Source organism: Benincasa hispida, chromosome 9 (genome assembly GCF_009727055.1).
Source record: "Benincasa hispida cultivar B227 chromosome 9, ASM972705v1, whole genome shotgun sequence".
In the NCBI taxonomy this organism is placed as follows: Eukaryota; Viridiplantae; Streptophyta; class Magnoliopsida; order Cucurbitales; family Cucurbitaceae; genus Benincasa; species Benincasa hispida.
The window spans coordinates 87,310,124-87,325,500 of NC_052357.1; the positions used below are offsets into that span (position 1 = coordinate 87,310,124).

The window sequence follows — 15,377 nt, forward strand, 5'->3', positions numbered from 1 at the left end:
GTACATAAGCAATCAACACAAATTGTGGGTTTGGGACACGAAGTTAGTTATCAGTCATAGATTATCATAGTTAGATTATAATAGTTTGTATTTAAGGTGTATATTATTTTAATTTTAGTTACAATATTATGTGTTTGAGATGTAAACTATTTTAGTTTGAGAAAGAAATAATAAACACTGTAGCAAATAATAATAATAATAAATGATGAATGTAAAATGGTAAAAATTGTAACAAATGAGGGCTTCCTAATTTGGGAATACAAAATAGTATTTACGGGTAGTTATTATAACCTTATAATAGTTTTGCCCCAAACACCCCCTATGAGCCTAAAATATAATATAAGGACAATATCAATAATTTATACCTTTACATTTTGAAAGTTATATCAATTAAAACCTTGAATTAGTACTTGTATCCAGTTAATGTATCACTTCACACTTTTTTTTATTTTATTCAATGAACATCGATACTTATAATTATTTCACTTAAACTCCTTAATTTGTCATAATAGGGTCAATTTAGATTCTTTATTAAAACTACATTTGAAAATCACCAATAAATCAAGTCTTGCGCATGTGTAGACTTCTTCAAACGATGGATTAATATATGGACAATTAAAATTGATATATGAATGATTTTCAAAACAAGTCATAACTTAGAGTCTAAATTGATTTACCCATGAAAGCTAGAGATTTAATCAATAAACTTCGAACTATTACACAATTCAATGCTTTTTTATTTATACAACTCCTACATTTAAGCATATAAATTGATATATTTTCTAAAATGTATGAAATTGTAAACATGAAATTTATAATTTAATATATTCCTTCATGGCAATGGCAATTCGAGTATAACCCAATTAGTATTTGCACATATCATCGACTTCGCCGTAGTATTTATCCATAAAACGCTGCGTTTTGGTTCAATCATCTCATCCAATTTTCTCAATTTCATTTTTGTCCAAATCTCGGGGTCTCAGTTTCAAAGTGAAAGCCCGTAATTTTCTTGTAGAATTATTGCAAATTGCGATAAAGAAAGAAAAGGGGAAAAAAAAAACAAAAGGAAAGAAGAAGAAGAAAGAGAGAAAGAAGAGCGAAAGGAAGTTCCATTAGAACAACAATTTGCAATCTTTTGATTTCGCGGCTCTCGCGAAGCCTCTCTCTCTGTGTGCAAATAACAGAGTGTAAAGGAGGAAGAGATCTATGGTGTTATTGCTCAGAAGAAATCTATTCCTCCTAATGTTCTTTTGAATCGCATTCTTGGGTAAGTCTCTGAATCTCAATCTGTGAACAAATGGATTGCAATTGAATTTCATAAATTGGACATCCCATTTTGAAGCCACTTCTTTGTTGTTGTTTCACTTTCGATGTTGACTTTTTTTTTTCCCTTTCCAGTGTTTCTCATTATGTTAGCCTGTCGCCATTGCGTATCTTAGTTCCTTCAACCCGTCATATGTCTTATGTTGACACCCACTTGCTTTACTTCGGGTTCAAGGGCTGCTGCGCATTATCTTGTGTTTATATCAAATGTTCTTTTCATGAATTTGGATTCTGTTTCGTTGTCAAATTCATGGGTTTGGTTGGTATGGATAATTTTGTATTTCTTTGGTGTTTGCCAATGCTATTTCAGATTTGATATTTGAGGCTGCTGTTGGGATTGGTGAAGACGAACTTTGGTCGTGGATTTGAAGTTGCTGGTTGGATTATTTCCTACAAAAATGAGGGAAATCTGAAGATGAGATGGTTGAGTTGGTCTTAAATTGTGGTTTAGTTTGGCAATCCAGTGTGTGCAAAGTGGGTGAAAAGTGAAAAAGATTGATAGAACGAAATGTCTGATGTGGCGAGCATAGCAGAGGCAGTGGCAGCAAGATTTAGTTCTTTGGAGCTTATTGGAAGAGGATCTTTTGGTGATGTCTACAAGGGGTAAGCCTCAATTCTGTTACTATTTATATGATTCACTGCGTTGAAATTTGTTACACCCTCGATCTTTTGGTTTGCTCAACTAAATAAATGACTGGCGAAGCAGCAAATGGATATGTGATTTTTGCACTAGCGTGGATTTAGATAAGTGTACACTTTCATGGTATATCACTAAGAAACATGGATACGGACACGACATGGATATGGTCACATGTCATCCAAAAAAAACTAAAACAAGGACAAGGCAAGGAAAAAAATTATAATTATATACCTTTAGAAAGATTTATGCTTAGAAAAATATGTTTTCATCCGTTGTGCTCTCCAAATATATAGTTTTTATCCCATGTTTGTATCTACATTCACTTTGTACAAATGGTATGTCATGCATACTCTATTCTATTGTGCTAACAAATATTTGATACGTGTTGGACAAGTTGGAGTGCATATTACTGAGATTGTAGGGTCTATATTCCTTAGCCGTATCATTGTTACTTATTGAAGTCTCATATAAAAAAAATTCATTTAAAGTCGGAGAAAAGATTATTTTCTAAAGAGTTCAGTTATCCTTTCTGTAACCTAAGGTGCCAGTCTTGGGTCCTCTCTTCTTCGATTCCTTTTTTGGGTGGGGAGTGAGTAACCAAGGCCCTTTTGTTATACTTCCAATCAGAAAATGAACTGGAACTACTCATTGATCTAGTTTCCTGACTCCTTTCTGCATTTGCAGGTTTGACAAGGAGCTTAACAAAGAAGTTGCTATCAAAGTTATTGATTTGGAAGAATCGTAAGTACATAGGTTGCTCTATATTTTTCACTGACGTTCATCTTGCCTTAACAATGAAGAGCATGATAAACTACCCTAATTTTTGTTTGATTAAAAGAACAAATAGCGTAACTGTTTAATGGTAGTATGGCCTAAATTTTTACCCCATTTTTTGCTAAACTTGGTGAGTTTATTATTGAATAAAAGTTTACTAATGTGAAATGAGGAACGATTTAGTCCTCGTTTATTTATCTTTTGGTCTTTGGATGACTTTATTTATTTATTTTTGTTTGCCTTTTGAGTTGGTTAGTGTTGCATCGGTATGTTACAACTTCCGAATTTTGCTTTCAACATACTTGATAGTTTGTCTGTCATAATCAGACTATGATGATTTATACTTCTGACAACAAATTAATGGTCAGAATCTTGTGGGGGATTTGAGGGGAGAGAAACAATGGAATCTTTAGAGGGCGTGAGAGCTTACTTGTCAACACGTTGTCCCTTGTTAGATTTTTTGATCCTCTTTGGGCATCTGTTGCTAGACTCTTTTGTAAGTACTCTGCTTGGTATTATTTCTCTTGACTGGATCCCTTTCGTAGTTTGACTCTATGTTTTGGGCTTTTCCTTTTTTGTATGCCTGTGTTTTCTTTTAGTTTTCATCAATCAAAGTCGAGTTCTTTTATAAAAAAAGATAAAAATTATTGGTCAATGCAAGAGCAGCATTGATATGATTTTACCTTTTAGCCTCCTCCAAGGATTTGCAATGATTATTTCCTTTTTTTAGCTTCCTCCAAGGATTTGCAATGATTGTTTCCTTTTAAAGGGTACTTTATATTTCATTGATAAATGAAATTACAAAAATAAGAGAAATCCCCAAGCCAGCAGGAATTAGAAAGATCTTCTTCTGACTAAAAGATTATTAAGATTGTAGTTGAAGAAGGTTGCGTTTTCACCAATATAAGCTACCAAAGGATGGAGTTCAAGAAAGTGTTAATGATTGAAAATATGGTTATCCCGGTGTAACTAAATCTTCCATAAGGATGCCCCATAATATTGATGCATAGGGATTTTCTTTTTCTCCTAGGGTGTTCGCAAAAATATTGTATGGGAAAGAAAGTTTATCGTCTTGTTAGGAAGAGCTATGGCCCTCCTGGAAGTCCCAGAATGAAGTAACAGCATTTTTGAACAAATGAGTAGACTAATGACAAATGGTTGTCAAATGACTATTATAGGCACTTCCCTAACTTTGGTTGAGGTTTTTCCATAGATATTACATAACTTGGATTTCTTTACACAACGCCACAATCATGAAAATTTGGGAAGTCTTTAACCTTTCATCCACATTGTAATGAAAGTTTTATTAATCAAGATTGAATCCACTTGGTTATACATTGGAATGGTCTCTGGGACGTGTATTGTATGAGTGAGTAAAAGTTGTAATACTGAAAGTTAGGCAGCCATGCTTGTTTCTTATCCAAAAAACGAGAGGGAGGGAGGGAGGGGGGGGGATGAAGAAAGAAGCAAATGCTTAGTTTTGGAGGAGAGGGGTAGAAGACTCTCTTGCCTTTGTTTGTTATAGAACTTTCCTTGCATTGCATCTGGAAAGGGCTATTTTGCTGTCTATTACTTGAATGTGCAAATAGTTTGACTGGAGTGCTATGGTCCTTTTTCTTCTTTGACGGTTCGACCTTTTCCCTCGCTGTTAGGCAATAGTTTGGTTTTATTGAGTTCTGAAGCAAAATGGTAGACTAGGTTAGTTGGGAGGACTGACAGGATTGAAATGGTATATGTAGCTTACTTGAATTCAAATGCTGGTACAGATTCATTGGATTCTGCAACTATGCCTAATAGTTCTTTTTGAATCCCTTAACTTAGAGCTTCTGTAATTTGGGGGTATTTTTCGGTTGGTCTGCTATGTTAATTGCTGCCAACCACATGCAGTGATTTTACCAGAGTGAAGCATGTTAGATATGGAGGAAAGATGGGGATGAGTTTTTTCACCCTTCATGATAGGTAGAGAGATCATGTTGGGGGATAATCGTGGCTTAAATTCTATGTTCACTTTTCATTGTTATGTTTTACTTCGCTGTGTAAATGTGGTGAGGCAACTTGTGAAGAAGATTTCTCATAATCTTATATATTAGTTTGCTTGAAATTAGCTATTGCTGGTGAAGCATTCTGGGAATTGTTAATAGCTTAATACTGTCATGGGGAACTTTATTAGCCATAAAATATTTCTATGTCCTTAATATTACATTATCTTGCATATGTAACACTTGACTGGATAAAAAATGTGTAGCGTACTGAAATGCTGTGTTTTTGACTTGTTATTCATTTAATATCCTTGAACTGGAACTCCTTATGCGTTGGAGGATGGGATGGCTCTTCTTCCACATCTCTATTTCACATTTCTTTTCTTGCGCAGACATAGTATTTTTCTTTTATTTTTCTAAAAAAGAAACAATTTCATTGATGGTATGAAATTACATAATACAAAAACAGAGGAAACCTCAAAGGAACAGATAATACAGAAGGCCTCTCCAATTTGAAAGGAGGGAAGAAAAGCTGTAGTGATTGAAATGGGGGAATTTACACCAATTAAGCAATATGGACTATAGCATAAAAAATGTATAAAAAGAGCACTCCTTATTTGGAAAGATTCTTCTATTTCTTTCTTGGCACACATTCCCTCCCGCAAAAGGATCTGATGAAGTTCTCCCGAGGAGTCCTGTTTTCCATTTTGAATGGGTGTCCTCGAGAGTAGTTGAGAAAACATTTTAGTAATGGGTTTCCCTTTTCATTTATTCGTTTGTCTAGTTTTAACCTGTCAATGTTATGTGGACTTTCTTTTCTGCGATATTACTAAACTTGTTTTTCATTCTTCTGCAGTGAGGATGAAATTGAAGATATTCAAAAGGTATAAATTAACTGGTGAGTGAATTGAATTAGGTGAGTGCTTAGGTGCTAATCTACCTCAGTTTTGTGCCAGGAAATTTCTGTTTTGTCACAATGTCGATCACCCTACATTACTGAGTACTATGGTTCTTATCTCCACCAGACGAAATTATGGATAATAATGGAATATATGGCTGGTGGCTCTGTTGCAGATCTGGTAAGTCTGTATTTTGCTTTCTGCTCTACACTTAATACAGAACTATACTGCTAACCTATCAGTAAACTACACTAAATTTAATGTATAAAACACCTAAACTAAAGCTGTAAAAATGCCCAAATTCAGAGGATGGAAGTACCAACATGGCTACAAAATCAAAGAATTAAAGAAGTGCTTAAACTCAACACTAAAGCTCCTATATCTAACTAAAAACATCCAATCCAGCCGGAAAAATCTGATTTTTTCACGAGTAGTCTCGTCAAGCCCTTATACTTCCATAACAGATCACGTATCTTTAGAGAAATTTTAGCATAACTAATAGATGGTACCAGTGTTATGGTTAAAAACATTTTTGGTCCCTAACCTTTCGTAGAAGTACAATTTAGTTATTGAACTTTAGTTGTTAATGATTTAGTCCTTGAATTTTCAATTTTGTTACAAGTTAGTCATTGAAATTTAATAAGCAACAATTTAATTCCTATACATTGAAATTTGTAACAATTTAGTCCTTATAGAGAAAAATCTCACTAGAATTAAGTGTCAACTTTTATTACTAAATAAACTTATTCTTTATAATTTATAAATAAGTTTGATTTCCGATTAGTTTATCAATCTACGTGTGTATGAAATCTCATTAGATCTTAATAATATTTTTTGTGACAAGGACTAAATCACTACAAATTATAAATTACGGAGATTAAATTGTTACAGATTTGAAAATATAGTGATTAAATTGTTGTCAACAAAAGTTCAGAGACTAAATTGTTACTTTCATGAAAGTTCAGGATCCAAAAGTGTTTTTTAACCCCAGTTTTATTTTTTTTATAAGTTCAAAGCTCATGGTTTACAGTTTACTGAAATGGAGTTGAAACTTTAAGGTTAAGTTTGACTCACACAACCAATGTACAGGGTAAAAATTGAATATTTTCATAGAGTTCTTAATGTTTGCTTAAACAGCTCAATATGTGTTGACCTTTTCACCAATGATCTAAGCAAGACCTTTTATATATTAGACACAACCCATCAAAGATGCTAATATCCTATACATTTCATGATATCACATGTTATCAAACAAGACAAGTGCCATGGGGAACAAATTTAGGAGTTTTATTAGTTAGCCTAGACATTGTATCAATAAAAGAGAGTGAAGAGAGAAAGGAAGCAAAAAGTTTAAGCAATGAGTGACAAATGTGTGCCTTCTAAAGAACCTTGGAATTTCAACGTTGGAAACATGATGGACATCGGAGCTTTTGGAACCACTAGATTTGTGACTGTAAACTACCTCTGTTTAAGATAACTGACATATCTCCACTAATGACAGCTTTATTGGCAAAGCTCTGAGTTGGTTTAAAGTTTTATTGTAAGTAAAACTGATATCTTTTTAATTAATAAGAAGTCCGGGTTAATTTGGTTTTACCCACATTAATATTGGAAGCATCCATGAACCATATAGGTTCTTAATCTTTCAATCTATTTTTTCCAAACACCACCCATAGAGTTTCGGTTGATTTCATGTAAGCTTTTGGGTTGTTAGTTTTCTTAGAAAAAGTTCACACTCATCGTGAGGTTCAAACATGGGAGACATCAAGGGTTTTCCTTGGTGCTACATGGAGACCGTGAGCTTTAGACAATAGGGCTTCCTCTTGGGGGCTCTGGTCATTCGGTTTTTTGAACACCACCAAAGAAATATGTTAGGTTAGAAATTCTTCTTGGCGTGCTTGATGCTTCTATGTAATTGCAATCCATCAAATTTCTCTTGGAAACATACCAAGAGTGTTAAAGAAATTTCTATACAGTGAACTAGGCAGTTTATTCGGTTCCTCTTTTGTAATATAGTTCTTTTTAGAACTTAAGGACACAGTTGTACAATCTATAGAACAGATTCTGATCAAGTAAGGTCGTCTCTCGTCAATATAGTTATGTTTGTATTTGATATTTAATTCATTGTACCATGTATTTATTGCAAGAACTTCAAATATTTTGGCAAACTTTTTATATAAACATTCAACAAACGCTGGTTCTGCAGCTTCAGTCTGGGCCGCCACTTGATGAAATGTCAATTGCATGCATTCTACGGGATTTGCTGCATGCAATTGATTATTTGCACACTGAAGGAAAAATTCACAGGGACATTAAAGGTTATCTTTCTTCTTCACAACTCAATGAATTTGTACAAGTTAACTTATTAGTTCATATCATCCATGAAGATGGTGATAATGCCCACTCATAGCCTCCCACCTCCCCTGCAAGGGGAAAATGGAAGAGAAAAATAAGTGGAGTTTAAAGAGTAAATAGACAACTCCTATGAGTGAATTTCACTTCTAAGTTATTCTAATGAAATATTGCAATTTTACTTTGCAGCGGCAAACATTTTACTGAGTGAAAATGGTGATGTTAAGGTAGGATTTTCCAGGATAAAAATTTTGTGTGGCCTTGATTAAGTTAAAAATTTGCTGGGTTTTTCTTTAAAAGGCTAAAAGTTTAATCTGTACAGGTTGCAGATTTTGGTGTATCTGCTCAATTAACAAGGACAATATCAAGGAGAAAGGTAGAGTATAATGTGAAATACTGGACTTTTGTTCATTATTATTTTGTTCTTTTCCCCACGTCATTTGAAATTTGTAATTTTGCCCAACTGGACTTTTAACACCCTTAGTCGGCTGGTTGTTGGGAAGAAGTTTAGCTTCTTCGGCCCCTGCTGTATCCTTCCTTTGTTAGATCCATAAAATATTTATCATTATTAAAAGTAACGTGACAAGTTTGGCCTTTTGGTAAATGCTCTCTGTTTGTAAAATTTTACTTGTAAACACTTACTTTCTTGTTGGTTTCTAATGTGCAAATTTTTGCTGAATTGTTATTATTCTGGATGATTTTTTTTCCTTAACTCGTCTAATGCTATTGGAAGAGATCTTCTGAATTTGTGCCACCTACCTATCACTGATTTCTTGACCACAGACATTTGTAGGAACTCCATTTTGGATGGCGCCAGAGGTAATTCAGAATTCTGAAGGATACAATGAGAAGGTACTCTACCATTTTTTTTGGGCATTTTGATCGTTTTGATTGGTTCTAAGATAGCCACACTTCTCAATATTTGATTCTGCGTTCACTGTGTTTCTGATTCTCATAACTAGAGCAAGCATTGCAATCCTATCACATTTTACTCGATGCAGGCAGATATCTGGTCTCTAGGAATCACTGCTATTGAAATGGCAAAAGGGGAGCCTCCACTTGCCGATCTTCATCCCATGAGAGTTCTTTTTATCATACCTCGAGAAAATCCACCTCAGGTTCACTTAAAAACTCTATATTCGACACTTTTTATGACAAACAATGAACTTCAAGTATGAAATGGTGCATTGTTATTTGTTGTGACATCTTAGCTTTTATGTGTGAGCAGTTGGATGAACATTTTTCTCGCCCTATGAAAGAATTAGTGTCACTGTGTCTGAAGAAAATACCTGCTGAGGTAAAGCATTGTTCTTCTCCTGAGCACTGGTTCCATGTTTTAGTTTAATTCTTTTCTGTTGTTGAAATTCTAATGCTTACGAGCCACAAATTAGTGTTTCTGTGGAAAGTGAGCATGAATGATACAGTGGGCATCTGTATAGTGATTTTTCAGGTACTTTCCTACAGCAGTATTTGGTAGGTCGATACGTTGCAATTAGTTGATCATGGTTGGGATTCACAGATTTATTTATTTATTCTTTTAAGAATCAATATAAGAAATTAGGAGCTACTTAAAAGTGAGCACCCAGAATTTGTTAAAGGTACGAAAAGTTGGGGCATGCGAAGGTTATTTGTAAGATTCACAGGATTTATATTGATTATTTCATTTCCTGGTAATTCATCTTTTATTTGTTCTCTCTAATGTACACGCTCTTCCTTCTATTTATGTTAAATAATTTGTATTCTCCTACTCTCTTGTTTAAACTTGATGCAAGCATTATAATTCTTCATGTGTCCTGCCCTTTTGAAGTTATGATTTTTATGATGTGTGGATTTATCTCCATCTGTTTAGTATCCTTTTTGTTTGTGAATCAGTTTAGTACATCTTTCCCTTTTAATTTTAGAGACCCAGTGCGAAAGAGCTTCTGAAGCACCGATTCATTAAGAATGCCAGGAAGAGTCCTAGGCTTCTGGAGAGAATAAGGTTTGTCAGGATACTCGATTTCTGCTACTTTTATATGGTAGTTTTCTGATAATTGTGTTATCATGTTATTATTATTTTTCTCTTTCATCGGTACAGTCCCAGGCATGGATATGGAATTTAGTGTTCCTCTTGACTTTGTGAATTATTTTCTAATTTATAGGCCGTTCCTACATTTATGTATTAATGTGTCTGAAGAATCGAGGAAAGCCAAATGGTATAAAGATGCCTTTGTATAAGGTGATTTATCATTGATCTTATTTGTTGATATTGATAGAGAACGTCCGAAGTACCAAATAAAGGAAGAAGATGCAGCAACAAATGGCCCTAGAGCTATAGGTGAAACATCAGACACTGTGAAAGTTTCAAGAAATGTTAGAGAAGAAACTGTTCGTGCCAGGTGGGTAAAACCAAAGACACATCCCAGTTCTTGTTTTAAAAAAACCCCAAAAGTTGTTAAGGCTATCCTCATTGAGCTGTGTTGAATTCTGACTACCTAAAATTGCAGCAACCAGAGTAAAACTCCAAAGAATGCTGGATGGGACTTTAGTATTGGGGGACCACATAGTACAGGTACTGTTCGAAGTGTAGTAAAACCACCTCAAATTAGGGAAAGAAAACCAGAAATTCCTTATGGTCAGGCTGCACCTAGTAGAGTTGCAGAGAGTGGTAACTGGCTAGCTGCGTCAGGATATGCACCACGCGATGTATCAGAAAACACTAGAGATTCATACAGTACTGGAGATGCTAGTGATGATGTAAATTCTCCTCAATCTATTTCTCTTAGCTACAAGTGCATTTTACGATCACATTTGCCAGTTTGTCAATCAACTAGATTATTAGAACAATCTTGCTTGACAACGATCCTTATGACTTCAAGGACTTTCACTTGTTATAGAAGTTTGCAACTTAGTGCATCATAAGGATCTGACTTAAATGATACCTCCTTTTTTATTATAAAAATTGAGCAAAAAGCTAGACATTCAATTGAGCAAAAAGCTAATCATCTGTGCGATTGTAGATTTACAGAGTAAATTTGGCTGCAATAGCAAGGCTTCAAAGACTTCACTTGTTCCAGAAGTTCTGAAGTATCCTAGCTCTTGCAGCGAAGTTTAGTATGGAAACCTGCAAAAAGATTTAATAACCATAATGATATGACTCAATTAAATATTATGGCTGTTCATTGATCTTGTTATGATAGCTTGAACATCGGCTGTGGATAATGTTCTTTTACCTTTCTTCTTCTTATTTTTTTATTTCAATGCTCAACTTCCAGGAAGAGTTATCTGTAAGTGGTTCAGGAACCGTTGTGATCCGGTCTCCAAGGCGATCTCAAGCATCTACTCAATTTCATAATGAAAGCAGTCCGGTAGAATTATCTTAAATATAGTGATGCTCTTCATCATTTTGAGCTTTGCTATGCATATATGTTCATGAAATCAAATGATGTGATGCAGTCTGGAAGTGCGCAAGCATATATCGAGGACACATCTTTTAGTGGTACTGTTGTTATGCGTGGTCAACGTGATGATTCTGATTCTCCTCAGACTCCAAAATCCAGATTGGGAATTCAAGAAAGGACTTCAAGTTTTTCTCCTGAAGATAGTGCATCAAATCTTGCGGAGGTTGCTTTTAAGTCTTCTGATTTGTGCTCTTATCATGATTCAATGTAGCAGTTACTGTTGGTTTTTGTCATATTCTACTTATTTTAAATTTGGTCTAAATTCAGTCGGGAACATGTATCTTTAAAGATTGGGATGAATGTTCTTTTGTTATCCTAGGAAGGGCAGATTGGTGGAGGTTAGATTTAAACATGACATTGTATCTTCTCTTTTTAAATATGCCTTTTTTTAGTAATTTTTGTTGAAGTTCTAAGATTATTCAGGATAGCAATCCTCACTCATTTTTTTTAGCATTTTGGTTTTATAGTAGCATTTAAATGGATCTCCTGCAGAATAATAATTCGTTTGTTCCTTACTACCGCAAATCAAAATATGTTTTAGTGCTGTGCAATTATTAATCAGTCCAATTTGATGTGTAGGCAAAAGCTGCGATTCAAGCAGGATTGAAGAAAGCTAATGCAAGGGATAGATCAGCTAATAAACTCAACGACAGGAAGGAAAATAGAAGAACAGAGCAAACAGTGAGTAGCTCTGACTCTTCAAGGTACATCTAAGTAATTGCCAGAATGAATTTTGCTCCACAGAATGTTGGACTGGTGCCTGATATTGATAATTTCTCCAGGCATTCTCGTGAATTCTTTGATGCGCCAAGAGCGTTGAAACCATCTCTATCAATTGATGAGGAAGAAAGTGCAAAAATAGCATCGTCTTCTGCACCATTATCAGTTTTGTTTATGTCATCCTTGAAAGAGGTAAGTTTGAAGCTGATATGAGTTCGTGAGTCCATTGTATTGTCTTTTTGTTTATATATATATATATAAAATATGTGCAGCCAAAGTGAACATGGCTGATCTAATAATTTGTCTGCATTAATGGTAACTGCAACAGCTGCATGGTACTTTTGTGAGTTTCCATCTAGCTCTGCTATCTCGGTCTCTGTTTTATCCAGTTATATTAGGATGTGGGAGTTAGACGTCAAATCACCCTTGCTTAGGAGGGAGAAAAGCCGTTACCACTTACTACTATTGGCACAATTGCTAATGCTTACCTTATATTTCTCTTTCCTGTTGTTTGACCAATCCTTTGTCTACTACGTCTTTGTTAGAGCTTTTATTTTTAATGTCCAACAAAAAAAAAAAAAAAAAAGGAAAAGAAACACGATGCATATTTAGAAATTTGAGTCTTGAATCTCTCGACTAAACTGTTCCTTACTTTCATTAACATCCCATCTCATTCTCATTTCCCTCCTATCTTTATTTATTTTCTCAACAATTGATCATTCCATGTATAAAAAAACTTGCACATTTTACTCCCCGCCACATGCTAACTAATCTCATATAATTCTTTCTTATCCGACTTGGCATTTTCTCTTCTTTTGTATTACTATTCCTCCGTTCAAATTTTTTAAATATGAGCCTATCAATCTCACCCCCAAAGATTGTACGTTGTCAAATTGAAAATAGAGTCCTTTAAGATATTTTCATATGCTCACATCAATCATCCTTCATGCTTCCCCTATCCTATTCACAAAGTTACCGATGGGAATAGCTCCATTCTCCCCATAATCGATATTGTTATTCACATTCTACTTTTGTTCGTTTGCTGACGGCTGACCTAATAACTATGGGCTGTGGGTTGGGAAAGATCCAAAGACTCTTTTTGCAAGCTGCAGTGCAGGGCTATGTTCTTCTTGTCTTCTAAATATTGGGTCATTCCTATCTTTTAAACTAGGCACCCTGTGGTAAAAGATGGAATTCAACCTTGATGTCCTATGGCCCTGTGATAGAAATTTTACAATCCATTCCAACACATCATTAGAGATGTTGCCTAACTGTGAGGCCAAAGTCTCAATTTTCAAACAGTGTTCTTTAACAGTTGAACCTATGGAGAAGGCCAAGAACTTCTCACAAAGGGTCCTTCTGGCGAGGGAGGAAAGTGAATTGCTAATTTCTCTTCCAGCTTCTGCACAACCTTCAACCCACTTGCATCCACCAGATCATCTCCATCTAGAATTGGCGTCTGCAGATGTTGATGGCTTATACCTGTAAAATGGCCTCCAAGAAAACTCTTCCTATGCAGCTAATGTATGCACAACTGCCTACCCATTCCCATCACCTTTGGTCCTGTCTGAGCTGAATTCTTCAGTGATCATGCTATCTTTCTCCCCTGTTTGAGCTGCTGTTCCAAAGAGGATTGGATCCTAGCGATTTTCTTTTCCAGTCTTGCTTCTACATATTTCACATCGACGGTTCCCAAGAATCAAACTGCTCTGATATCAATGAGAGAGCTGTTCTACTGTAAATTTGATTTACTAACAATATATGAAACAGAAATACAATGTAAATTTAAGTCTTTCATCTCTTCGATTCTAGCCACTCCTTTGGCATCCAACCTTCCTCCTTCCGTTACGATTAGATATCCCACTACTTAACAAACTTATTCATTTTACTCTTTGAACGAGGTACTTATTCGGCTTGAACTCTCTCTCTCTCTCTCTTCTCATCCACGGGCCTCAATATTTTTTTTGTCTCCATATAAGCCTTTTGTGATGTATTTATTATACCACACGGGTTCAGATTTGATTCCCTTGCACATTGTCCTGTCAGAGTGATAACCGATGTGCGCAACATTTTTCTGTTTATTTTATGACATTTAGTTTCTTAGTACAACGTGCTAAAAATGCAACCTGCTCGTGCACGTTGTCATGACTCAGGTAGTTGCAGATGATTCGGAAGGATCGCCTGCTCGTAATGTAATTAATGCACTTATAAACCTGGAACATGTAAAGCCTGGATCATGTGAGGTTCTTGTTACCAAGTTGCTTCAGAAATTGGCCAGGTTTGTTAGTTATTTTACTTTCCTATCCTACTCCCTTGAGTTCTCGAAATTTACTCGACAAACATCTCAGCAGTTCCAAGGAATCTTCACTGAAGGATTTACAAGACTTGGCAACTCGCTTATTCACTAAGGCAAAGACAGTTCCTGAAGATGCACAAAATGTCACAGATTCTGATAGCAGCAAAAAGCAACCGAACAGGGAACTTCATTCAAATTCTAATTTGAGCTCGCTTGCTAGATTTTTACTCTCCAGGTTTGTTTTATGAAAATCGTCATTCTTTTTGTATCAAGCAGTAGGAAAGTATTTGGTTCTACGCAAATTGTATGAAGCACCATTTTCGTCTGCTATTATTACACTAGGGAATCTTCAGCTCATCCATCACCCATCTCTTTTAGCCTCGCCCATGTTCATGCACTTGTTTAGGTATTTAGAATTCTCAGCATAGAGAACACTTGACAAAATCTAGAAACATGAGAGATTTTTTGTTTCTGTTTAAACAAGTTCTGGAGAAACGAAACCACAAAGTTTTCATATTAATTCAAATTATTATGGAGTGACTACACATTAGAAAACTAAGGGACAAAAATGGAAGGTTTGAAACTCCATTTTTTCCCCCTCTAACAGACATCATACATTGTTTCTGAGTAAATGCCAAATGCCCTTAAGCTAAAAATTGCATTGATTTGTTGATCAGATGGCAAGGTCAGGTGTCGAGGGATCTGAGTCCAGCTTAAAAGGGAGAAAAATTGTGTATTTGTTTGATATTTTTTATTCTTGACAGTGCATTATTTGAGTTGATGTACATACGTCGTTGTAAGAAATGGTGTATTAATTATTAATTGTGATTTTTCCTTATGAAATTTTTGTTTTGCTATTCATTGCATTGACATTTGTATTATTATTAAAACCTGAGATTGATGAATAATTGCTATTGAAATGCTGTGAATAGTGGAGAGTTTGAATTTTGAACA

The 15,377-nt window shown here is 35.1% G+C and overlaps 1 protein-coding gene across 3 annotated transcripts; it reads left to right on the top strand.

Moving 5' to 3' along the window:
• The first annotated feature begins 986 nt into the window (after window positions 1-986).
• On the top strand, window positions 987-15,377 carry LOC120085619 (germinal center kinase 1). Of its 3 annotated transcripts, none has more exons than XM_039041698.1 (21): window positions 987-1,267; window positions 1,634-1,926; window positions 2,648-2,704; window positions 5,573-5,600; window positions 5,673-5,795; window positions 7,822-7,933; window positions 8,157-8,194; window positions 8,290-8,343; window positions 8,751-8,819; window positions 8,969-9,085; window positions 9,196-9,264; window positions 9,869-9,948; window positions 10,223-10,345; window positions 10,454-10,703; window positions 11,222-11,314; window positions 11,403-11,570; window positions 11,987-12,111; window positions 12,190-12,319; window positions 14,281-14,405; window positions 14,476-14,658; window positions 15,101-15,377. In XM_039041698.1, exons 2-21 carry the CDS (start codon window positions 1,832-1,834, stop codon window positions 15,138-15,140), a joined length of 2,079 nt encoding a protein of 692 aa, XP_038897626.1. In that variant the 5' UTR covers window positions 987-1,267; window positions 1,634-1,831; the 3' UTR covers window positions 15,141-15,377. The 3 variants fall into 3 exon arrangements, with proteins under 3 accessions (XP_038897626.1, XP_038897627.1, XP_038897628.1); XM_039041699.1 differs by having other exon boundaries at window positions 989-1,267; window positions 14,479-14,658; XM_039041700.1 differs by lacking the exon at window positions 987-1,267 and having other exon boundaries at window positions 1,870-1,926; window positions 5,662-5,795.

Excerpts from the sequence above, each read along its gene's own strand:
- LOC120085619 (XM_039041698.1), top strand. The coding sequence starts at position 1,832 with ATGTCTGATGTGGCGAGCATAGCAGAGGCAGTGGCAGCAAGATTTAGT. Across the intron at positions 10,346-10,453 it reads GAAGAAACTGTTCGTGCCAG|CAACCAGAGTAAAACTCCAA; the intron begins GTGGGTAAAACC and ends CTAAAATTGCAG. Across the intron at positions 12,320-14,280 it reads TTATGTCATCCTTGAAAGAG|GTAGTTGCAGATGATTCGGA; the intron begins GTAAGTTTGAAG and ends GTCATGACTCAG.